This window comes from Perognathus longimembris, chromosome 10, assembly GCF_023159225.1.
Source record: "Perognathus longimembris pacificus isolate PPM17 chromosome 10, ASM2315922v1, whole genome shotgun sequence".
Classification (NCBI taxonomy): domain Eukaryota; kingdom Metazoa; phylum Chordata; class Mammalia; order Rodentia; family Heteromyidae; genus Perognathus; species Perognathus longimembris.
Window position 1 is genome coordinate 39,387,502 of NC_063170.1, and position 26,826 is coordinate 39,414,327.

General features: G+C 37.8%; 1 protein-coding gene across 5 annotated transcripts in view; it reads right to left on the reverse strand.

Moving 5' to 3' along the window:
- The window catches only part of Tbc1d5 (TBC1 domain family member 5), a 482,236-nt gene that overhangs the window by 27,325 nt on the left and 428,085 nt on the right, over positions 1-26,826 (reverse strand). For 4 of the 5 annotated variants that reach the window (XM_048355931.1, XM_048355930.1, XM_048355929.1 and 1 more), the window contains 3 exons: positions 21,405-21,685; positions 16,563-16,628; positions 7,229-7,392 (listed from right to left, as the gene is read on the reverse strand). In XM_048355931.1, the coding sequence (XP_048211888.1) occupies positions 7,229-7,392; positions 16,563-16,628; positions 21,405-21,685 (511 nt within the window). The remainder of the gene's footprint in view (positions 1-7,228; positions 7,393-16,562; positions 16,629-21,404; positions 21,686-26,826) is intronic. The other variant, XM_048355933.1, reaches the window with a different exon arrangement.

The following is a 26,826-nucleotide window of genomic DNA, read 5'->3' on the forward strand; positions in this document are numbered from 1 at the left end:
ACTACAAAGCAGAATTCTTTGAGCCTGTCTATAATGACATATTTTCTATATGATTGTTAAAGGCTTAAGTTACATGAGATTTTTCAGATGAACTATGGCATGGTAAACATTTTACAAATGATAATTTTAAAAATTATTTTTAGATTAGATCCTCACCTTGGACAAAATGTATTCCAAGTATGGTTTTATGATGGAGCCCCTGTACCCCAGTCTTCTGAAACCCAGTATTTTGCTTATTATCTTCAGTCATAGAGAAGTCAGTTATTAGCCTTAATGGGGTGGGGGGGGAACCCAAACCCAAGCATTATGAGTCATACTTCTTATACTCCTTGGTGCAGGAGAGTAGGATCCTCAGTTTGGGGGCAGAGTTTGAGGAAAAAAGGGATCGTGGGCAAATATGCTTAATTACACAGAAGAAGGAATGGGATCCCTCAAGGGGAAGTTATATCACAGTCTTTTGGAACGCACAATGGATACGCAGAAGTGAATATGGGACCGGGTCATCGGCATCCAGGGAACCCACGTACATGGACACAAAGGACAGATTTTTTTTTATCATAATGCTGTTACAGGTGGGTGGAATCTGGGTCTTCCTCAGGCCACGGGAGAAGTGGAAGACACAAAAGACAGGAGGCATCTTACTCTAGCCCCTTGAGATAGTGGAGTGGTCTGGGAATACCAAAGGAACCCTAACCTTACAGCCTCAGTGACGTACATTTGATTGCCAGTCCCTTAACAACAACAGAAAAGGCTGCAGTTAAGCATAGCTGGAGTGCTAACTTGGAGATGGAAGAAATGGCCACCGGAGGGGAGTATCAACCATATAGAGGGTTGGCAAGGAGAAGCCTTCTTTGTCTTCCTTACTGGCTAGGGCCTATGTATTTTTAAGCTCCAATAAGGACAGGAATCTCATTTGATTGTACCACCCATTCTCCTTACAAAACCTTAAGCAGATTAAGGCAGACCTATGGAGTGAGTGTTCAGATATTAATTTAGTATGCTAATATGGAACCAAATTTGCTGCCACAGTTGTTTCAAAAATATTCTTAGTAACCTGGCTGGCCTACATCCATTTGTTTAAAAGTAGAGGATCTGTTTGTTGTTGGATATTTTCCCCTTATGTGTCTAGCCTGTTCAAGACATTCTGTCTACATACTGCCCAGCTCTCCTTTGTACTCTCTGCCACTTGATTTTTGTTTTGTAGCACAGGCAATATGGCTTCTTCCATCAATCTTGTAAGACTAGCCTGTTGATCACTAGTTAAAAAGAAGCTTACGATTATTTTTCAAAAGAGATTTCTCCATGTTTAAGAATCCACAAAGGAAACCAGGCACTGGTGCTCATGCCTGTAATCCTAGCTACTCGGGAGGCTGAGATCTGAGGATTTCAGTTTGAAGCCAGCACAAAAAGTCCATGGGATTTAGCTACTGTAAATTACCCAGAAAAAGCTGGAAATGGTGCTGTGGCTCAAGTGGGAGAGCGCTAGCCTTGAACACAATGAGGCTGAGTGAGGGTAAGCACCCAGGTCCTGAATTCAAGCCTTAAGACTGGCAAAACTATAGAAGTAAAATATTTTAAAAAATGCCCCAGGAGTATATGGTGGCTTTTCTCCTCTGGATGCTGGTGGATGGACAATGTATCTGCAAGTGTTGTATCTGCTCTGCTTCCAAACTGTGGAAGAACTGTTCTCAGGAGGCTGAGGGCAAGAATTTGAGTCCTTGGAAGTCACTCATGAGCTTTGAAATTAGTGATTCTAAACCTTGACTATACATTTGAATGACCTAGGAAAATGAGTAACTGCCAATGTCCAGGCCTCACCACAGATTTCACTCAGCTCTTCTGTTGCCTGTATTGCTATAAAACTTCACAGATGATTCTAATCTGCAGTGGGCTTATTTGAATTAATAACTTTGTTGTTAGAATCAGCTTTAGTCAAAATTTCTATTACATATAGCTTAAAGGCATCCTAAATAGGAATAGTTTCTTGAGTAAAATGCAAGGTTCAGTATTTGAATATTTTAAAACTAGAACAGCTTGTGAATTTGAATCTTAGTTCCTGGTTTAAGTATTAAGTATGTCTATTTTCTTGACCATCTGTGTAACCTTGAATCCTATCCCCTACTTTTTTTTTTTTTTGGAATTACAGGGTCAGATTTTAATTCCTGAATTTTACAGTTCAGCATTAATATCACCACATGTATACAAATGGTATAAAATAAGTACAGTGGTATTTTTAATATAAAATAAACATGTTTTATGGAAAAATCTATACTTCATCATATCTACACAGACAGCCCATCTTTTCCAAACAATAGTCAAAATTAAAATTAACTACAAAATTTCCAAACCGGGGAAACTGCTTCAGTTTAAACTACTCTGGGAAAATAGACCCATAACACATTACAAAAGGTGACCTAAAGACTATAGCTTATTCCCTACTTCTTTTGCAGTGCTGGGAATCACACCCAGGTCTTTCTTGTACTTACTAGTTAAATGTTCCACCAGTGAGGTACAATCCTAGCATTAAACCTACTTCTGAAGACTTTCATCAAAAATGTTCAAGGCTGGGTATGGTAGATGGTAATCCTAACACATGGGAGGTGGAGGCAGGAAGATCTCAAGTTTGGGACAACATGAGCTACAGAAAATAAGATATTAGTAGCTTCAACAATGGCTGATATTAAAGCTTTATTGATACCTAGGGTTGATTTAAGATTTCTATAGGGGGCTGGGAATATGGCCTAGTGGCAAGAGTGCTTGCCTCCTGCACATGAAGCTCTTGGTTCAATTCACCAGCACCACATATATGGAAAATGGCCAGAAGGGGCGCTGTGGCTCAGGTGGCAGAGTGCTAGCCTTGAGTGGCAAGAAGCCAGAGAAGGTGCTCAGGCCCTGAGTCCAAGGCCCAGGACTGGCAAAAAAAAAAAAAAAAAAAAAAAAAGATTTCTATAAATCTTCAACTAACTAGATTCAACTATAGTTGAATTTAAGGTTTCTATAAATGATGCTGATTTTTCATTCTTGTTTTTTCAATTTCATTATGGAATATGTATTTTTATATTGTAGTGATTAAGAGTGCATGTAGAGTACACAGATATGCTTTAAATCCAAACTAGATTTAAAACCTAGAGTCCAAACTGAGAACACCCTGATGCAATTTCACCAATTCTCACAGTTTACTATAAACTGACTAGTGTATTGTACACAAATTACCCTTCATGTTTGGGGACTTGTGTACATGTGGTTGGAGACAAGATATAACTTACAAGGTCTTTACTTGTTAAGGGAACCCTTTAGATATTCAAAGGAACATATGGAAGGATCTTTTTTTTTTTTGCCAGTCCTGGGCTTGGACTCAGGGCCTGAGCACTGTCCCTGGCTTCTTTTTGCTCAAGGCTAGCACTCTGCCCCTTGAGCCACATCGCCACTTCTGGCCGTTTTCTATATATGTGGTGCTGGGGAATCGAACACAGGGCTTCATGTATATGAGGCAAGCACTCTTGCCAATAGGCCATATTCCCAGCTCAAAGTTTTTTGTTTTTTTTTTTGGCCAGTCCTGGGGCTTGGACTCAGGGCCTGAGCACTGTCCCTGGCTTCTTTTTGCTCAAGACTAGCACTCTGCCACTTGAGCCACAGCGCCACTTCTGGCCATTTTCTGTATATATGTGGTGCTGAGGAATTGAACCCAGGGCCTCATGTATACGAGGCAAGCACTCTTGCCACTAGGCCATATCCCCAGCCCCCATATGGAAGGATTTTGAGCTCACAAAACTATCTTCTCTTTGGGATGGCCTTCGGGAACAGAAGCTTGATAAAAGTCAACAGGTGGGAGTGATAACCTGGTGGTGATGCTAGATGCTGGCATGCAAGATCCTTTGTGCTACGCGGAGGAGGTATGGCTGCATGAGGTTTACTTAATGAGATCAAGCTGTATTTATGAGTTTACCAAAGAAGCCAAGTAAGAGACACTGGGAACCTTAGAGAACAAAAATACATACCCAGAGTGAATGAACAAACGAACAACAAAAGGGAAGTAGGAGCACAGGTCTAGGAATCAGAGTCTCGTCTGAGTCTATAAATGAAAGTGTAGACTGGAAGGGGAGAGAGGAAGAGGAAGTTTCTGCTTTCACAACTGCTTTTCAAGAACAGCAGTTTTCCCAACTTTCTTTATTCCTTTCTCTCTTGTTTTCAAATGTAGCCTCTAACTTCCTACTATTTATTATAAGGCCAATTTGTTCTTGACTTAATACAACTATCATACTTTAAGTTACTGATAGTTATTCCCATCTTCTGACCATAGTTCCAGCATCTCCAGAAAATGGTATTTAGGCTGGAGATGATAAGGCTATCAATAGAACATAAAAACACTATGGAAGAACTGGCATATATTCTGAGGGAGGTTGTCATTATGGATGTTTTAGGAATCATATTATCTTATTGTGGTCCATATTGAAGGCATTTAAAATCTTTTAGTCATATGGTAATGTCAGGGCTCAGAAGAGTCTAGATTTTTTTAGTTGCCTAAAATATTGTTTATGAGCAACTATATTTCATAAGCAATCACTCCATACCACCAAGGTCAAGCTTATGTGGGTCAATCCATTAGTCTAATCAAAGACAACTGAGATAAAATTAATCAGATGCATTTGTAATGACAGACATACTTATAAAGAGCATTAATAAAGCATGACTGAGGAATTCCTGTGTAAGTCAAAGTCACTATTCTCAGTATTATTCCTGTGGCCTAATGAATTCTGTTTTTCTCTTTTTTCTCATCTTATTTGTTCCTCATGCTAATGCTAACATTTCCCTTCTTCTAACCAAGGTTTTAATTTCATTATTAGCACCAGAAGATAGATCCTAAATTTCCTTCAGTTCACTGTTCACTAACCTAGCTCCTTTGGTAACTTAAACCATACTTTTAAATTAGGAAAAGTCAACTCACTTTAGTGCAAGGCTTGTGGAGTGGGTATTTTCATCATGCAGAGGAAGAAGTGCCCTTTCTCCAGGCATCTAGCCCCATTGCAAGAGCCCCATATGCTGCTCTGTGTACAGAGCCTGGGGGAGTTTGGGTATCCACTTACTCTGTTCTCCCAGGCTTCACCTATGTAAGGTTCCTGGTACTTACTTATGTCTACCATACTACCACATGGGCTACACCTGGGCTTCTTAGAGAAGAAAGTTGGGAAGCAGGAAGCTAGAAGCCGTTTTGGTAAAGGTACCCAAGCTTTTGAATGGACCTTTGAACACAGGAGTTTAGCTCAGGTGTGAGAATAATCTAAAAAGTTATTTGTTTGCTTTAAGGTTTCGGGGACAAAGTAAAAACCTGCCTATCACCCCCCTCTTTGTTCAGGAGGCCTAGGGTTGCTCTGCCAGGAATGAAAAAATTGTAGATTAAAAACAATATCCCAGGAAAGTTAATGCAGGTGTTTTAAGGAGAACATGAGGTTTAAAAGCAGGAAGATGCTGTACAGGAGAGGGTGCTGACGCCACTGTGGGGGAAAGAAGGAGACATTGCAAGCTCTAGATTCTGGCTTTGGCTGGCTTCCATCTGCACAAGACAATTCAAAAGTCCTCATTTTCTTCTCTGCTTTGCACATGTGTGCTTTACCACACAAATGACTGTGTGCTCAAGGTAATGTGGTACTGAAAAAAATACATAAACATCAGGTTTCTAGAAAGGTCATCGGAAGGAAGGAAGTGTTATCAATGACACATTTAATTTAGCATGATACAACCCCATGGGAATATCTAGCCAGGCATTGTAAGAATATATAATTGCTTCACTTGAATGCTCTTCACAGCACTGCGTGTGCCTCCTGGGCAATACTCAGCATGCACACAATCTGGCATCCTTGCGTCTTATGGAGATGATGGAGATGAAGCCAAATGATGGAAGAAGGCAGCACAGCACAAGGGGCGAGCAGCTCGCTCACGCCACAGGGCACTGTGCTACAGAAAACCACGCCATCAACTTCGGTACTCCATGGGGCTCTGCTTTCATTGATTTCTTGCATTTTTGGTTTACAAACAATTTATTGGTTGGAAAACTTTTTTATAAAAGCTAAATAAAAGTGTTACATTATAAGCATTATTACAGTATAGTTCCCTAAGATAATTTGTTGTCAAAGTTGTTAAATTTTTCAGTGATCTGTGAGTATAGATTTTTTTTTAATGTTGGGCCAATCTATATATTTTTTCAATGTAAAAAAAGTGGGAAAATATTTTGAATAATATTTGTTATTATTTCTTTTCCTTTATTTTATCTGCTCTTTTTGGAACTCTTATTCAGATTTTGAACTTTCAGAGAATGAAAGAATCTCTGCTAGAAACAAAATATAGTATGATAAAACAGTGGAAGAGTTGAAGATAAAATTGAGGAAATAGAAGATAAGAGAAAAATGTATAAACTTCATATTAGAATGTTAGGTTTTGAAATAACTGTAATGTGATTAAATGTGAAGTTCTTATTAAGTTGGCTTATAAAAATTTCAGACACCACTAGATTTTAAAGCAGTTGGTATGCTTTACATATGCCCTTTAGAGCAATGTGTACAAGGGATTTTATATAGCAACAGACAAAACATAATTTAAATGTCATTTTTATAGCTTTTTATAAATAAAAGTACATTTAATTTGGAAGGAATACTTAAAATTGGTTTGGTTTATTTCAAATGTTATGGCTTATTTTAAATGTTATAATTCCTCAGTGGGATAACATTTCTTAAATTTTAGGGAAAAAAAAAACTTCTTTTAGAAAAAAAACCCAACAAATTAGTTTGGTGAGGTCTGCATTATGGTCTGATGCTATCTCTCTTCTCAATCCTGGTTCTTCCTCTTCTCTTTCCTAGGTGCTATTCCCTAATGTACATTTTGGACTTCTAACTCCATCTCAGAATCTGCTTCCTAAGAGCCAAACATGTAGTGTAGTGAGTATAGTGGGAGTAGGGCCTTGAAGTATGGCACACATAGACAGAAAAGCATATGTCAGAGTACAAAAAAAAAAGGAACTTGAGAAATTCAACTTACTTGAAACTAATGCTACCACTTTTCCAGTTTTACAGGCTATTTCCTTAACATATTACTACAGTATGATAAAATACTTTCGATAAAATAATGTTTTAGTTCATAGAAGGGTTGAGAATATTTTAAAGCCAGGCACTTAGAAAAGCTCTCATAATTGTAGCACACTAGTGGAAAATAAAGACAACCTATCTTAAATACTCACAGATTCTTTTCTGCCCACAGTTTTGCTGTGTGAGCGGGAACGGGAGATGTTGCTAAAAAAGGAGTCTTTTTTGGTAGCAGATGAAGGTGGAGAGCCAGTGAATTCCCTTCCCCCAGGTAAACTCTCAGTGCTTGGAGATGAACTGATGTTTTTAGAACTTTGCCCTGTAAAGAAAGTTGAGAAGCAATAATGAAACACCAGATTTTTTTCACCAAGGCATTGAATCTATTGGGTCTAATAATTAACAATCAGCTATTATGCCAGTTTGTTTATACTTGCAACATAAAGATTCTGTGTAGTATTCTAATGTATGCATTTTATGTAACAGAAGAACACCAATTTAAAAAAAATTGCTCTCTACATGCAATTTTTATTAAACAGTCTATACACATTTTAAAAAAAACCTAAAAATCAAATTTTTTCAAATCAGTGATTAAATGCATGATTTTCCCCTAATGGAACATCCCTTAATTATAGAAACAGAATTTACTATACTATGTATTAGAAAAAAATATACATCATTTCCCAAGTTTTACAGAAGAGCTTGCTTTCCTTGTTAAATAAAGTTATAAGGAAACCCACAACCTACTGAAAAATCTAGAAATGAATAAGGTGCTGGCTCTTAGGGCCTCCTGTGCTTACTGGCTGGTGCTCTATTATCTGAACCAGGACTCCTTGAAGTTCCTCCTAAATTCTGGAAAATCTCTCTCTCTCTCTCTCTCTCTCTCTCTCTCTCTCTCTCTCTCTCTCTCTCTCTCTCTTTCCTCTCTCTCTCTCTCTCTCTCTCTCTCTCTCTCTCTGTGTGTGTGTGTGTGTGTGTGTGTGTGTGTGTGTGTGTGTGTGTTGTGAATGAGAGAGGGTTGCTAGGCTGTTGATTTTCAAGACTTCTGATTTTACTTTCAAGCTTTTCAATTCTGATAATCCTGTTTAGGAAGTATTTCTTCAGGTGAATAGTGGGACATTATAAAGACACATTATAAATCTAGGTTCTTCCTTTCATGAATTTCTCATTGTTCCCCTAAGAAGTCCATGGTTTTCAACGTCTTTGGAGGTGGTGGAAGATACAGGTAAAACAACAGGAGTATCTGCTTAACTTTAGATTTCAAGTTACTTTAAAAGTTCAGAGAACCGAGGATACACTTAAGATGCTGAAGTACTTTGCTTGATAAGAACAAGGCTTTCTCACAAAATGAAACAAAAACATGACATCTCCTTTCCTTTTAATGGTTGGGTCATATATGTTTAAGATTGTTGCTGGGGCTAGGAACTTTTAAAAGGCATCATTTGTTAATATTTGGGGGAGGGTAGATTTCTTTCTGTTTATTCCTAAGGATTTCTACTTCTCCTTGGGTTAGGTCTTATGGGTTCATATTCTTCCTATAAAAGACCACAGATAAGCCAGGTGCTGGGGGCTCATACCTATAATCCTAGCTACTCAGGAATCTGAGATCTGAGGATCATGGTTCAAAGCCAACCCAGGCAGGAAAATCTGTGAGACTCTTATCTCCAATTAATCAGCAAAAAGTCAGAAGTGGAGCTTTGGCTCAAGTAGTACAGCACTGACCTTGAGCCAAAACTTAGGAATAGTACCCAGGCTCTGAGGTCAAGCTCCACGATTGGTTAAAAAAAAAAAAAGACCAAGTATAAGACAAGGCAATAATGTCTATGCCTCTAGATCCCAGAGCCTGTAGCTATGTTACTTCAAAGAACAAAACAGACTTTTCAGGTCGAAATTAAAACTAATCACCATGATGTGAAAGAGTATCTTGCTAGGGTTATTAATGTTGGCCAATGTAATCAAGAATCACTAAGGTAGAAAAGGAATATAGAACAATATATCAAAGATGTGGGATTGAGAAGCAAAGGAGACAACTAAAGCATGAGAGGACTTGACCTGGCATTGCTAGCTTTGTAGATAGAGAGACAGGCCCACACAAAAGGGCTTTCTAGAAGCTAGAAAGCAAATGTGAACCTTAGGGCTATAGTTACAAGAACACTTGGTTCCAATTTTCAACTTACTAGGTTGTAAACAGTTGTCTCTTATAATTAAGACCCCCCCCATTCCTTATCTTTAGTGATAATAGATTTCTGATTTGCTATGTGTTAAGGTTCTATTCTTGGTTAGCTATACTGAAGTTGGCATTAGACCACTGTCTTTAAAGAATCCCCTTTTGGTTTCACTGGCACAAACTGTCTTGTATTGACAGTTTCTTTTATCCTTGGATGTCCTTTTGTGTAAATTTTCTATCTTCCTGAATTACACACAAAATTTATTCTATCATCTTTATTTTCTAATAATTGTATTTCCTCCAAGCATTGTTTTATCTCACTCTCTTAAAGTTTTGGTATTTGGAATATTATTAATTTTTTAAGAAACTGTCATAGACTTCTAAAATATTTGTAATTTTTAAAAATTGCCTTATTATTTTTGAGAATTTTTTAGAAGAACCGGTTTTACATTTACAAGAGATGGAGAACGTGTATAAAATATATACTTAGAAGTGGTAAGTGGGTCTGCTGGTAAATCTTTTTTTTTTTGCTGGTAAATCTTTAAATGTTCTTTTCATATTCTCATTTGAATGCTAGGTTGGCTGAATAAGAATCTAGTTCAAAACAATTGCCCCATTGACTGGAAACAAACTCCCATATTCAGGCTCTAAGTTTTACTAATAAGTTTGATGTCTATCTTGTGGTTATCATATAAACAACCTGATTTTTTTTTCTCTTTTGATCTTATCTGGGAATTTCACAGTTCACTCCTGCTTCTTGAAGTTCTGTGGGCTTCCTAGGAATGGTCTTTTTTCCCTCTTTCATGATGCTTACCTGATTATTTTCTCTATACAAATCTCTTAAAAATATTAGCGATAGAAAAATTTCTTTATTAACCCTTTGATTATCACTTTCTACTAACGATCTCTAAACTCGCAACATTTGGCATTATAGTTTAAAGTTCCAGGTAGAATCACTTAAATATTTTTATTATCTTTAAGTCGTTGTACAAACACGCTCAACATATCATTTTACAAGTGCAATGCATCTTGATCAATGTCCCTACTTTCATCATTCTCTACCATCCCTCCCAGCTCAACTCCTCCTCTCAATTTTCCTAGTTTCAGTAGATATACATTCAGTATCCTCCACCTTCCTTTCTTCATTCATCTATCTTCCTTTCTTATCAAATATTATATAATTTTAGTTGCTTTGAGTATTTTCTGAACCAGGTAGGGGGTATATGCATTATATATCTGTGCATATCTAATCCAGTGTATGAAATCTGTACTTGTAAGTAAAATGTCCTTACAATTGGTACATACCTAAGGACAAGGAATATGGTGAGTACCAGCTTACCTGTTAGCAAAACCTAGCTATAGGTCTGCTCTGTTACCAATTTGGAATATCTCAACAGGACCGAATATACTAGTGGTGCTCAATAAAATACCATATGAGCCATATGTATTGTTTTAGGTTTTCTTGTACCTACACTTCAAAGGGTGGAAAGGTGAAATGAATTTTATTCTGCTCAACACATTTCCTTTTCAGTGAATACTAAGAGCAGCTCTTATGAGAATTTCAAATAAGTGGTAGTATTAATAAAGAAAACTCTGCAAAATATGTTTTTCTTCAACTACAGAAATGAGCTTATTAACACTTTTGACTCTTTGGGAACACAAATATTTATACCTTAAGAAAACAGAGTTATGTTCCCAAAGAGGATAGTGTACCTGGAGACATTTTTTAAAAGCCCTAAGATTTCAAGGCGCTGGTGGCTCATGTCTGTAATCCTATATACTCAGGATGCTGAGATCTGAGGATTGCTAGTCTAGGCAGAAAGATTTGTAACACTCTTAATCTCTAGTAAACTAACCTAAAAAGCCAGAAGTGGAACTGTGTCTCATGTAGCAGAGGGCTAGTTTTGAGCACAAAAGGCCAGGGACAGCATGTAGGCCCTGAGGTCAAGACCCAGGATGGGCGCGTGCATGTGTGTGTGTGAGTGTGCACCCACACTCACACACATCCAGGACAGCAAGAACGATCTGACTTCCCTGCCTGTTTGTACTTAGCCCACACAGAACATGGCCTCTGGGAGGCACCTTGGGGTAAACAGATGAGGCTTCATTCAGATTTTTCCTGGACAGCCCCCGACTCTTGGAAATTATAAGCCACAAAGTGACTCTGCATGGTCCTTGTTGAGTTTCTGACTGACAGAGACATGAAATACTTCTTTACATTAAATTTACCATTCTTTGAGACATAATTCTATATATTCTTGAATATACTGCTATGGGTCTCTACCGCTTCAGGACTAACACAGGTGCTTGCCATTTGCTGGCAATGTTGGCTCCTGGTAGCTCTTTGGAACCCATCTCTGAAAAGTGCTCTCAGATGAAAGGAGTTGCCCAGCCAAGGTCCTGCCACTTGCCTGGGGGTTGATGCCAATTCAGCGGCTGGTTTGTACTGACCAAGAATAAAATTGGTCTCAGCTGTGCATGCCAGCTTGCCCCTGTTCCCCTCTACCCAATGAGGCCTCTTTCATTCCCTAGGTGTTAATCTAAAGGACATTCCAGAATAAACGCCCTACCCACAAATCTCACACTCTGGTTCTTGGGATTTCAAACTCGGGACACCTATTGTATACTGTAATGTGTTCTAAAATGTATGAAACACAGGCCATTCTTAAGCCACCTCAGGTGTGCATGCAGGAGGTCTGTCATTCATAACTAAGCAGCAGGAAAGGAACCCTTTGGAGATGGATGGGTGGAAACTCTGTCAGACATTGGAGATGGGCTGAGGATCACAGCAGAAGCTCCCAAAATGGAGTGCAAGAGAAACGAAGACCTCTACATATATTATCCTTCAACTCCAGGTGAAAAAGCATGAAGTGTAAACAACAGCACTTTGTGAGTGTAACAACAGGTGCTGTCTAAGCCAGTGAGAGATAAGGAAACTCTTAAAGCCCCAAGGGGTGTGTGTGGGTGGCAGAGGCGGCTCAGGGAGAGCAAGTCTCCTGGAGGACATAGGCAGTCATATGCATAGGCAGTCACATGACTGGGCACATCTGGGTCACTCAGAGTGCCATTAAAGCCTCTGGTGCTCCTTTGCCATCAATATGTAAAACAAAATAAAACCAAATTGTAAAACACAAACTCAACAGAGTGCTTTTTTATTTGTGAGAATCTTAATGTTTGGGGCAGGTAGGAAGAAATAAGGAATCAAATAAATTCTTTCTAAAAGCTCCTCATAATTTAAGTGTCCTTCATGGATACTCAGTTTTGGGGAAGGAAGAAAAAAGGAAGCTAAGGCTGCAAACATAGGAACAGCAGATCAAGAGGTGCTCACTTATTTTCCTGTATAGGGGTCTGGCCTTCCTCACAGTGGCAGATGATGAGAGTTACTAGGGATTTAAGCACAAAAGCAGCACGAGGATTACAGGGTTGTTTGGGTGAGGCATGTGTTGAATTGGCCAAAGCAGATTAGAAGGATTAAACTGCAGCTATGAAGGCAGATTTGATATGTTTACAAGGTAAAATTCTCAAGCTATCACCTGGTGGATCACTATACCTAGCGTAGTCTGAGCTCAGTTGATACATGTTGTGTGGCCTTGACCATTCAGGTTTTACAGTTCTCATCTCTAAATTGCTGCATGTTCCCAGAGGACAATGACAGTGGACTAATGGAAGGCACAGTAGTGCCTCCCAATCTAGAGCAGGAAGCTTCCTTTATATGCTATACCGTGGGTCTTAGATTTAGAGGTTCTTTCTCAGTGGGACTATTTATTGGGTGGGATAATTTCTCATGAATCTCCTACAGTCTTCACCTTACTGGCTGCAGGCACAGACTGCCATACATATGGCTGCTTCAGACTATGTTCTGCATGCTACATTGCATGCCCTGATGTGGGCTGTGTCTGCAGAGGAGAGGTAGTTTTGTTCTAACTTGCACAAAGAAACTGCTTGGATGTCTAGGTATATTACAAACTTCATTCTCAAAATTTCCCTTTCTGGAACATCTAATGTTTTCATTATGTGTTTCATATACTCCACTTCAATGAAGGTTATTTTTCAAGAACCGTTTTTAAGCATCAGTTAGGAGTTTTGACTACCAAGCAAAGAGGAAGGGGAATATTTATCAAGCTTCTAGTATGTTCCATGAATAATATTTTCATGGTTTTTTTCTTCTCATACAACTCAGTAGAAAATGCACTGACTGTAGAATATATTCCTAAATAGTCAATACAGGAGGCCAAAGGACCACGAGGGGCCTTAGTGTGGAGGCAGAGCGCAGAAGAGAGAAAGGACAAGCCAAGGATCCAGTGCTGTGATCACAGAACTACACTTGACTTGGCTTTATACAGTAATAGGGGAAAACAAGAGGCATCTGGCCACTATTCATTAACAGTTTGTCACCTAGAAGACTTGAGTGACAACAGATGATAAGAAGGCCAGAGTCTACTCAGTACAGACAGACATCTTGGTGCCAGGAGAGTGAACAGAAGCAGGTTATACTTGAAGATTCTGAAATATACTTTCTCTAGTCTGAAGACAGAAGTCTTGATACTAAGAGCCTGAACATTTGAGGAACTTCCTAATGGTGTATATTACCACCACTATCTCAGCAGGCAGCAGCATGGAGCCCTTATTATAGGACAGGTGATGGGAATATGTTCTACAACAAACACTGAAGTCACTGCTCATATTCATGTATATGTTCTCCACCACCCTTTACTTGCTGGGCTTTGAACTCAGGGCCTTGTACTTGCTGAGTAGGTATTCTACCCTTCAGCCAGTTCTTTTCCACTTCAGTTATTTTTCAGGTACAATCTCCTGGTTTTGTCTAAGGCTGGCCTCACACTGTGGTCCTTCCATATTCAGCTTTCCTGTACTTGTGAGGGAAGGCATGTGTCCCCATGCTTGGCTTACTGATTAAGATGAAGTCTCACTGACCTCAGTCTTCAGATCACTACCTTCCAAAGATTTGAGATTACAGACATGTCTAGCCTCAATTCTCTTTTCACAAAAAAAAGGTTAATTAAATTCCTTGGGTTACATAACAAGGCGGTGATGTCAAACCTATGCTGAACTCCAGAGCTCATGTTCAGCTATGTCAAACTACCAGCTGGGCTATACAGTGACCTAAAAGTGGGTTAAAGAAAAGTGGAATAAAGCTCTTTTAAAATAGAAAGCAAACTCTGAACTTGTTCTTTCTATAAACAACTCATGCATTCAATGTATTTTGGAATAGGAATTCTACAAAAATGCATTTCCTAGCAAATTTATTTTACCTGTAGCACATTTCTCTGCCTGAACACACTGTGCCTCTGCTGTGCTTCAAGAGAACCACTTCATGACACAGTGGCACCCATAAGGAACATGTTCTGGGTGCTTGCTGTCTACCTTATTCCTGTAGGTAGAAGAGTAGGAGCTATCCCCTTTTCTTCTCTCTCTCTCTCTCTCTCTCTCTTTCTTTCTCTTTTCTTTTAGTGATAGAAAAGTTTATTAGCAAAGGAATGCAATTTAAATAGACTAAAAAGTGCAAATGACCATTTTTTCTTTTCCGCTTCCTACTCTTGTTGACTTGACCTCCTTCTCTTTGCACTAGCAATTTTCTACTTGTCATCTTCCCTAGGACACTTCTGATATGCTTTCTTCAGGATATTTATGTTAATTAAGAAATCAATAGTGCTAATTAAGAAACATTAATTTCCCTGAAATTAAAAAATACCTTTACTTCTGAAATATTGTAGAGGAGAGTATAAAATAGTTTGATATTTTGATGGACTCTACCAACTTCTAATATTATTATTTAGCATGGGTAAGGAATGTTTTGTTGCCACCATTGACAGTTTGGTTTACCATCTATTTTTGCTTGCTTTTTGGCACTCTTATGGAAACCACAGGGCGACTTCCTCCAAATCAGGGTAGGTGTCATCTTATTGTCTGATCATTGTTAGAGTTGTCCCAGATTGAGAGCTGTTCATCTGGAGAGCTGTTCATACATTTTGTCAGTGTGAAAGGCCAAGGGGATTTGAATAGAGTATACAGAAAAAAAGAGCTCTTTCCCCATCGCACAGACTTAACTGGCTCATCTAAAGCAAATGAAGCCCAAGTCAGCTGGTGAACCAGGGAGGTGGGGGACCAGGGAGAAGCAAGGGGCCAATGAAAACAGAGCTGGTACTCACTAATACCTGCTGAATAAATGAATAATTCTACTTGGCATCTGTCAAGGTGGAAGGGATTCTGTACAGTATTTAACACTACTAGATAACTGTACTATAAGAGCACTATAGAGAAATCATGATATGAATCTTATTACTACATTGCTATCAATTGGAATTGAATGGAAGATTCAGTTAGTGAAGGCTTCTGTTTAACAGAGACATCTCCTCTTCAGCCATTTCATCTAAAAGATTGTAATAAAAGATTAATGGAGCAACCTTAAATATTTAGATATTTTAAGATTCCATGGAAGTACTGAAAATACATGACTACTTTTTGTATTTTGTAATAAACCATTTCTTTTATATTCTGAACACATGAATTGAATATATTAAAAGGTTCTCTTATTGTAAAACACTAGCAGTTACTGTAAATGGAAATTAACCATAACATACTTCATGTTAAGATACTTCATAATATGAAGGCTAAACTTAAAAGCATTTATTTATTTATTTTTGGCCAGTCCTGGACCTTGGACTCAGGACCTGAGCACTGTCCCAGGCTTCTGTTTGCTCAAGGCTAGCATTCTGCCACTTGAGCCACAGGGCTACTTCTGGCCATTTTCTATATATGTGGTGCTAGGGAACTGAACCCAGGGATTCATGTTTATGAGGCAAGCACTCTTGCCACCAGGCCATATTCCTAGCTCTCTTAAAAGCATTTAAAAAACATTTTGTAATTTTTAAGGTCAAAGATCATAACATGTAAATTGTCTAATCTCAGAATTAGTCAAATGTCTCAGAGTACCTTTGCAACAAAAAGAACAACTAGCTGTCAGCTACCCTGCAAAGTTTAATGTTAAAATAACCACAAATATAAGGTGAATTGTATTTTTCCAGGAAAGAGGCTTGTGTATGTTTAATAGGAATTAGCATCAAGAGGTATGACTTGAGGGTTTTTGTTCTACACAATAGTGCCCCTCAGTGGCTAAACAATGGCAGTGGAATGATACACGGTATGAATGAATGGAGGGACAGGGAGGAACAACAGGAAAACTGGACCTTTGGAGGAATGATGAAAATACTTCGGGAGGGTGGAGGGAGAGAGAAGGGAGGGGAGAAGAGGAAAGAGGGGAAGGGAGGGAGGGAGGGAGGGAGGGAATACTGTTATGGTAACTGTACCTTGGAGGTCAGTTAGAGTCTGGACAGGAGCAGAAACCTGAGCATCACTTCCTGTAACTACATCGCCTAGATTTTGCAAGAAAAAAAAATTAGATTTAATAAAATGAAATAGCCAGCTTTAATTTTCTTTCATACTCAATATTTATGTAGAATTAATAAAATATAATAAAACAGGAAATATAACACAAGCTGAGAAAAATTTAAATAAAGTATTTTTAAAGAAAATAAAAGAATGTTTCCTAAGAAGTTTTTGTACTTAGTTTTCTTAAAGACAAAGCAAGAAAATTTCTATTACACTATATTTCAAGAAACTTCAGCAATAAAAAGATTTTTCTAAGCAGATTTCATGATGGTATAAATATCAGTAAGATTATATATCTTTTTAACAAAGACTTTTTATCCCAAAGTAAGTAATACAGCATTTATTAATAGACATTCTTTTTGAAGTTGATTTCTTCCTATGCCGCACAACATAAATTTTTAACTAAACTTTAAGGAAAATTTCTAAGACCTAAAGAAGTTCTAATTTCATATTAGATAATAAAAAATTCAAATTTCACCAAATGTACTTATTTTATTTTTCTGGTCAGTTGTGGGGCTTGAACTCTGGGCCTGGGCACCATCCCTGAGCTCTTCAGCTCAAGGCTAGTGCTCTACCACTTGAGCAACAGTGCCACTTCTAGTCTTCTAGTGGTTAACTGGAGCTAAGAGTCTCATGGACTTTCCTGCTGGGTCTGGCTTTGAACCTTAGACCTCAGCCTAGGATTACAGGCATGAGTCACCAGTACCTGGCTACTACATGCACTGCATATCCTCAACTAAATATACCAATTATAGGTAAGATTTTATTTACAAATTGGTCCTGCAGTAAATGCTGAAACAGAATAATGCTTAAATTAAAAAAGGAATAACAAAGAAAATATAAAGAAACAGAAAAAAAGAGTGCATTAAACTCCCAGAAAAGACAGAGAGCACAGTTACAACCCCCAGGAAGAATCTGAGAGGCACCAGGGCTTAGAAGGAAGATCTTTTGTTCCTTTCGTTTCCCTCCTGGATGACAGAACTGAATACCAGCACAGCCACTGTCAACAGAACAGCTCCTTGGATATATGGTCTATAAAGGATAGTGCTATCTTGAGATTAACAAGAGAACAAGCTTTTTTTTTTTTTTAAAGGTACTATGTTTTCCATGTTTGAAAATTTATGATTGATATACTTGCTTCCCCTTTAGCTTCTATATGATACATACAATATTAAAACAAAAACAAAAACAACCACATAGCTTTAAATTAAACAACATGCCTTCAGTGTTCTGGCTAGTTGTTATAATTACAGCATGGCCACCTCAACTGTAGTTGTATCATCTTCATCAGTTAATAGTACATTTATATTCTCCTATAACTAAATTAAAAGGTATCCATAGAAAGTGAAACCACTTTCTAGTAGAAATGGTCAGGACCAGAATTTTTGTAATTAATTTTTTCTCTTAATTTTGTTGTCAGTCATGGGTCTTGAACTCTGGGCCTGAGCACTGTCCCTGGCTTCTTTTTGCTCAAGCACTCTGTCACTTGAGCCACAGTGCCACTTTGTAATTACTTTTTTAAGTAAATTTTTTGAACTCTAATTCACTGATAAATAGTGGGCCTACCTCTGTATGTATATTTTGCAAGGAAAATTTCAGTTCTATACCTATTGTTCTTTTTACTGTGCTAGTTCTAGATCATCTCTTAATGTATTGGTAGAGTAAAAAAAAATATTCTCTCCCGATTTTCTCTCCTTTTCTCTATACTGGGACTTGAACTCAGGGCCTTGCATTTGCTAGTTAGATACTCTTTCACTTAAGCCATGTGTTAGAGGGCCAGCCATTTCTATTTTAGTTGTTTTCTCACATGCTGGCCTAGGACTATGATCCTCCTACCTATACTTTCCACATAGCTGGGATTACAGAGGTGCTCCATCATGCCCAGCTTGCTTGTTCAGATGAAGTCTTGTTAACATTTTGTCTAGGCTTGCCTCAAAGCACAATTCACTAGGTTACCATGTCTTGAGTATCGGGGATTATAGCCATGAACCACTGCAATTGACTAAAAAACTCACTTTAAGAGCCACCACAAAGATTGGTGTTGCCTCTTCTTTCCTCTCTATCCCACTCCAACAAGTACACAAGCTACACCATTCATTATACATAAAAATGCATAAATTCAGGTTAGAAACACAACTTCTACCTTGTCAATACAAATATCAATAATCCATGGAAGCCATAGGACTTTCATTTTTACAACCATCTTATCAAACAGCATACAAACTTTCTAGGACAGCACAGGAAAGAGACTAATGCATTATCAATCCTTTAAGGCACTAGTACATGACTACACAAATACTTCGAAATCATCAGGCCCCCGAGAGGCCACCATGTTCACTGATCTTACATGCCAGGCCTACATATCTGTCAGTTAGTTGGCATGGAAGAATACTCGTGGGAAATGTTAGTATCAAGAATCAGTGTGGAGCTGGTGTGTAATGCCTATAATCCTAGCTACTAAGAAGGCTGAGATCTCAGCTATAGCAGAAAAATCTGGGAAAGAGAAAGTAGGGTTGCAGGCCTAGTGGCTTAAGTATCCCAGCAAGCAAGCTCAAAGGTCTTTGTTCAAACTATAGTACCATCAAAAAAAAACAAACCCCACAAAAAACAAACAAAAGAGGAACAGGTACTAGTGTCTCATATTTATAATTCTTGGTGCACAGGAGGCTGTGATCTTGGTTCAACATCATCCAGGCAAATCTGTATTACTCTTACATCCAATGAATTCTAGCTAAAAGCTGGAGCTGCAGGTATGGCTCAAGGGGTAGAGTGATAACTGTCGTGAGTGAAAAAGCCAAGCAAGAGCTTGAGGCTCTGAGTTCAAGCACCAGTACTGGGGGGACCAATATGTACATTGGAAAATTAACGAATGTCTTTTTCACTAAAAGAACCATTGATTTAGGGCCAGAAGACTATGGGGAGTCTAAACCTCTTTTGTCAGGGTAAGTGAACTTCTTCTCTAAGAGTGTATCAGCTGGTAGATAGAGGAATAAAATAAAGTACACTCTTTTCTATATCTGTCAACTACTCTTTTGCCCCTTATTTCATGTAAACCTTTATGCAGGGAGGAACATAAGCAGTAATATTTACCTTTAATATGAAGATAGAGAAGTTTTTTTCAGTGGACTAACATGAGAAAATGAATTAGAATAGAAACATAGGAGATGTGCAAAACAAGGCCAATTTCTTTCAGGGTAGGGATCAGTTAAAAATGCCCCAGTGATGCTCATGTTCCAAATGCCTAAGTGCTCTGTTGTCTCCTTACGACTGGGGACTTAGTTTTCATCAATTGTTCCGTCTCTATGCATTTCCTTTCTCACTTACTGTGATATTAATACTTGGCATTTCCTTAGAGACACAACTTTATATTTCTGTAGTCATTTGGCTTGGTTCCTCAGAAAATTTAAGCTACAGCATTAAGGAGATTCTCTGACTCATTTGCCTGCCATCAGTTAGAATTACAACTGACTAAAGCTTGTTATCAAAGCAATATTGAAATCATATTTGTTTAGAACAATAAAAAAGTACAATTAGGAAATATACAAAATAACATTCATTTCTTTCTGGAAGTGGGCATGCCTCCTGGTATTAAAATACATTTTCAACATGTTAATAATTTGAAGTCTCTTTTTCTTTAAATCATGTGTGACAGCTCTACATTAAGAAGAAAGTAATTTTGAAAGAGATATGCTCATGTAAGGTATATTGAATATTCTAATAAAAATTTAAATACTAATCATATGCTGTCTATTATTTCATACGGACAAAGAAATACAGGAACTATAGCAAATATAAGAAGGAAAGATAACATGACATAAGCAATGCAGAAATAGACATACATGCATGTACACATATACTGTGCTCATTAAATTGCATCATCAGGCAATAATGTCCATTTAATGCTTTAATTTAAATGTCAGTATGTAAAACTTTTTAAATTGTGGGTGGGATGTTTACAGCAACATATATGTGTAACTATTAAAAGTAAGTGTGGAAATAAATTCTATTCACAGAACGTTCAATTGGAAATAAGAATGTAAGGATCTAGGTAAGAGTCTAAGCTGTGTTATAGGATGGGTCCATGAGGGAGAGGAGCACTGAGAAGGCCTGAAACAGAACAGGGCTTCCTGGCATGGAGAAGAGCAAGAGCCCAACCAGAGCAGCACCTGCCCTCACCAGAGATGTGGGTTAGGTCACCTCCGAGGTTTCCTTTGTTCTTATATTCTATGTGACAACTTTTAGTGCACAGGCTCAAAAGCTTACTTTGGTTATACTTGAGATCTTTGTAGCATTCCTTAGAGGTAGAGCAGCTGAATGAAAGACCACAAGCTCAGTGCGTACTTCCTCTGAGCCATCTGAGGCACTGCTGAACACCATAATGAGGAAAGGCCATGAGGTTACAGCTTTCCATTTCAGAAAAGCAGCAGTAGTCCCACAGACATGTCAGGATGTGAAATCAAAGAGAACACAACCAACTGATGTCAAGTTCTGCTGTGAGTGGTCACACCATTGTACAGTATGAATATCCATAGGAAAAAATGCAAGCATTTTAGAATACACATGCTAAAAAAAAATTCTACAAATTAATTCAGAAAATATTCTTAAATAAGAATACAGTATCTGAATTTTCAACTTAAAAAGGATAAAAAATTAAGTTTTTATTAATTTTGATTTCTGTGAGGTTGGCTCTTTATAGAGTCCAGGGAGGGAATCCTAGACTGTGCTCCATGTTCTTTAAATTTCCCGGCGCTCTTTCCTACCTTTATTCAACTGCACTGGCATGCTCTCTGATTTCATTAGCCGCTGCTGCTGCTGCTGCTGCTGCTGCTGCTGCTGCTGCTGCAAATGATGTTTTACTGCTTCTGTGGAGGTCCTGTTGGTGTTCACAGCAGAGGAAGAACTGCCACTGCTGCCCCCAGGGCCAGGCCCAGGACCACCAGAACTTCCAGGAGCCATTGCTGGAGAAATCAACTTTCTTCCAAAGTTAATCAGGCTATTGGAGACCTTATTTATATTCAGAGGAGCGCCTTTGGCATTGCTCCTGTAAAATAAATAACAACAACAAAATGGAATGGAGAGACATTGTTTAAATCAGAGGATACTATTTGACATACTCAACTGCTAAGAAAACGTACCTTGCTGTGCCTTGAAAAAAAATCATTTACAATGTCTGCTTTGTGAAGTAAGAAAAAAGTAATGTAATCACAGAATAATAATGAGATTCTTAAAGATATACTAAAGGAAAACAGCCGGCATTTATTCATTACTTCCTTCATTCACTCACTCATTGATAATGGTGCTTGGTTCTGAGGATACAAATACCACAGAGCAACATTGTTGTATAGTACTGAAAAAAATATACTGTGTTAGCCTTTCCATGCTTTGACGAAATACCTGATGACATCATCACTTAAAGAGGATTTATTTTGGCTCATAGTTTGTTGCTCTTCTGCAGCAGGCCTAAGTAAGGCTGAAGTATCGTGGTGGGAAGAATATGACAGAGCAGAGCTACTTACTCTATGGTAGCCAGGAAGTAGAGTGACCAAGATGGGAAGGGGCCATAGCAAGATATATCCTTCTAGGACATTTCTCTAGTGACCTACTTCCTCTAACCAGGTCCCACTTCCGGTTTTCTACTACCTCTCAATAATGCCATCATGTTATGAATCCATAGGGGGTGAACCCATTGATTAGGTCAGAGTCCTTATAATACAATCACCTTTCAAGGAGGTGGAAACCAAGATTTTTAACAAGTGTTTTTTTTTTTTTTTTCCTGTAGGATACTTCATATCCAAGTCACATAAATAAGTGTTTGTTGAAAAAAAATCTACTTTATAAGCGTGAGAGGTACAGGGGTGAATCAATCTGGAGACATAAGAGGAGGGACCTCTGAAATGAGGCTAAGAATAAATTTCCTACGAGTAATAGGTGCAAATTTTCAGATTTTAAAAATAAATATATTTTTAGAGCTATCAAGTAAGTTCCTAAGAGTTATATTAAGTGCTCAATTTAATAAATTTGCAATCAACCGTCACCTCTATTCCCGCACTCCACGTTCTTCTGCCCCGCCTCCCAGGTTAATTCTTTCAGAGCCATTTTCATCATCTGACATATATATTTTGCAGTTTCATGACAAGGATTTTTGTCTCTGGTTAATTCTGGTGTACTGTCACTACTTCAGCACATTGTAGGCGCTTTAAAATATCTGTAATAAATGGTAGTTATATGACCTACAGTCTAAGTCTTTTGCCCTGTCTCAATGGAAGAAAGATTCTTACTCCTAGCCATGATCAGTCTCTTCATCTGGGGTTGGAATTCCAGCTCAGCTCATCCTTTGAAATTGTGGCTACTGAGCTCCATTCCTGCGCTGACATTTTCTTCTACTTTATCATTTCCATTCCCATATAACTGTAGTGAGTAGGTATGGGTTCATGCTAGTTGATTCTCTGAGCCTTCATTCCTATCCAATTACCATTCCTATTACTTTCCTTATTCAGAATTTTCTTCTTCCTCCCTTTCTTCTTCCCTCCCTCCCTTCAATAATGAGACCAGGATTGGTACCTGCTGCTCTCATTCATTGGCTAGTGCTATACCAACTGAGCCATTTCTCCAACCCCTCTACTTAGATTTTTTTTTTTTAATTCAAAACCTAGAGTAGTTCTGCTTCTTCAGTTTTTGGTCTACTAAGCCCTGGTTGTAGCTTCTTTGCTACTGCCCTAAAAGCATTCTAGGCCACCAAAGATTTGTGCATTATAGATCAAAGGGTCATTTCTTGTTTTACTCTACCATACAGTAGCTATCAACTATCAGCTTCCTGTCCCCCGCCCCCTTTCTATGGTTTGCTGGCAACTGAATCTGGAAACTATAGGGCACCAAATACTTTTTAAATGAACAATTACTTCCTTGGTGATGTCTTGCAGGATTATTATCATGAAGACAATGATACTTACCAATTAGTTGCAGGAGCCACTCTCTCGATGAGAGTACTAAAATTTATATTTTCACTTCTCAAATCACTAATCAAAACTTATCTTTCTAAAAATGAGGAAGATTCTATATGATTTTAGGTAAGGTGAATTTTAAAAAATACCATTTCCCTCTCTTAGATCCATCTGGCAGCACTTATGTGGCAATTCTAGTTATTATATGACAGCTATATCCTTGGCACTATTAGATATCAGTCTAAATAAAACAGAAGCATTCCAAGACTTATAATAAAAAAGAGAACATTATATCTCTTCATTTTAGTTTTCTCTAATGGTACTACCTAATGTTATTAGCTAGGTACAGGAGCACTTACATTACTTTGAGAAAGAACAATTCAAATTTAATAGCTGGTATATAGCTTTATAAAAGAAAGATCTATTCGTTCATAAGTCAATAAACTCTGAAAAGAATTCAAAGGGTTCTTTTCATATCAAAGTTTCATCTTTAAAGGATTCATTTCCAAAATTATGAAAATGTGGAGATAAAGGTATAGAGAGGTATGACCCACCTTGCTGGCTTTCAGTTACTGGCTAATGAGGTAGAGTGTTGTCCATTTGTAGATACTACAGGTTAGCAACAAAGAAGATTGGCTCTCAATACACGGAATGAACGGAATGAAAAGAACTCATAAATTCTAGATTAACCAGACATTCACCTCTGGCATTACATTTTGCTCAGCAGTCTATATGGATTCCCGTTTATTGTGAGTAGCTGCAGAAAGAAAAGCTATCATGATACTGAAGATTGGTTGCATTTTAGTTTTGCTTGTTTGCAAATCAAGATTCATAACTCAAAGCTATGAAGAAGTTAAAATGTTGTTACCTCTTTTTTATAAACAAAAATGTACTATTTAAATTCCCATATTGCCAGTTGTACAATTTCCATGTTGATAAAAGTACTAAGAAACAGCTAAAGTATTATCAAGAGAATATGGTTAATGCATCTTCATTACTAATAACCATGAAAAATATATAGATCAATCTCATGCCAAGCAATTTTTCATCTGAATAGCACTTAAAAAAGAGATGAGCACTGTTTTCCTTTTTGAACATTAAGAAAAAAAAAACAAACACTTTCCTTCTTACCCATTACCCAGAGATTCTAGAAAGTTATTTTCCTTTCAAAACAATTATTAAAGGTGACAGTATGTTCCGTACATAAACAATTGTAAGTTGTGCACTTCTAGGGAAAAGATGGTGTCCATTGTTCTGCTTGTTTCTTTCAGGCATGATAGTTTCTATATCAACGTTATCTAATTTAGATGTGAAATACAAGTAGCAGAATTCTTCACAAGAAATAGTATACTGCTTCCAATAGGTAACAGTGGTTCTGACATGTGCTGTAAGTCATGAGGAAATGAATGCAGTTGTCAGATCTGATAGGCGGCAGTGATTACAGACGGAGTGAAACTGTGGAAATTAATAGCAAGAAGAACTGAGAGTTAAGACATTGAAGATCAAATCTAATGTGTATTTCTGTGTAATCAAAGTCTTTCAGCATTTACTCTCTATGTACTGTTACTAAAAATAGTACCATATCTGAAATATTTTCAAATTGTGCCAAGAACTTACTTTTAGCACCACCTAGTTTAGCAGGTACAGTCAGCAGAAACAGGGGCTTTTCTGAAGATCCAAAGAATCTTTCCCAAACAACCCAACAATGACTTGACTTCATAGCTGAGCCCCCTTTTTTTTTTTTTTTTTTGGCCAGTCCTGGGCCTTGGACTCAGGGCCTCAGCACTGTCCCTGGCTTCCTTTTGCTCAAGGCTAGCACTCTGCCACTTGAGCCACAGCGCCACTTCTGGCCGTTTTCTGTATATGTGGTGCTGGGGAATCGAACCCAGGGCCTCATGTATACGAGGCAGGCTCTCTTGCCACTAGGCCATATCCCCAGCCCCATAGCTGAGCCCCTTTTGTTCAGTTTCTGAACGAGATTAGTTCGAGAATCTTCTGGAGCCTTGCCTTCAGCTCCGCATTCTGAAAGAACTCTTGGTCTCTTGGACCTCAGAAGTGCCAGCCTCATGGCCTCTTTTCATCCAGCTACTAAAACCTTTCTGAAGCTTAAAAACCCCACTCTCTCCCTTATAAAAACTCCCCACAACATTTCCTCTCTTGGTATTCAAATCTTTACATTATCCTATTTATCTCTGTTCTATCTATGCATTTATATTTAAATATGGTATTACGTATCTAAATTAGCTTATTTCTACTTTATGTAAAAGAACTGTTAGATGTTTGTCTATACTTCTGTCAAATAATAAGTTTTTAATAATTTTAAATTATTTCATTTTGTTTTGATTTATATTTTTCTTACTATTTCTTTCCTTGTGTTTTCTGAGGTTGGGTGCTTGGTTCATGCATTTAGTCAACTCACCTCTTCTTCATTCTCTCTCCTTTCCAATAAAAGTATTTAAAGCTACGTTCACAAATGATTACAGATTTTTTTCCTCAGTTCTTGTGTCAACTATTGACAAATACATTTAGATATATTTTAAATTTCAAACGGCTAGGTTTATTTGTTTAAATATATTCCCTGTTTTATTGAATAAACATAGAAATATTAGATAGCAGTGAGAAATATTGTTCCCCCACCCCCAAGGACTGAAAACTACAAATTAGACTCTAACTTGGTTTATATAACTACTGTACCTAATTATTTGGAAATCGATGTAGCTAGTACATTTCACTAAAACTGAGTGTGGCTATGGCTCAAGTGGTAGAGCACCTGCCTAGCAAGCGTGAGGCCCTCAGTTTCTTAAGTGTAAAGAATACAGTACTTGGCAAAATATGCTCCACCCTCGCCAAAAAAAGCCAACCAGACATGTCATACAACTTTGGTTTTGAAACAAAACAATATCCTCTTTGCACTAATCTGTAAATAATCTTCTCAGTGAATTACGGTTCATATTTATGTATTTCCTATTTGGAAACTTAAAACAGTTGTAACAAGTTGTAACATAATATTACTTAAGCTGATTCTAGCTTCGAGGTTAATATTTATGTTATTGTTTAAGATAATTCTAACATCTAAGCTCGTAGTTAATATTCTTAAAATTCATAAATTGAAAGCTTTGAATTCTAAAATATGTATTTTTCAGTTTTTTTTAGTTCTGTAATTTTGAAATTGGATGTATTAAATTTACTTCAACGAAAGACACTTATACCTTTTTTTTTCCAGCAAGCAGTTCTCTACATA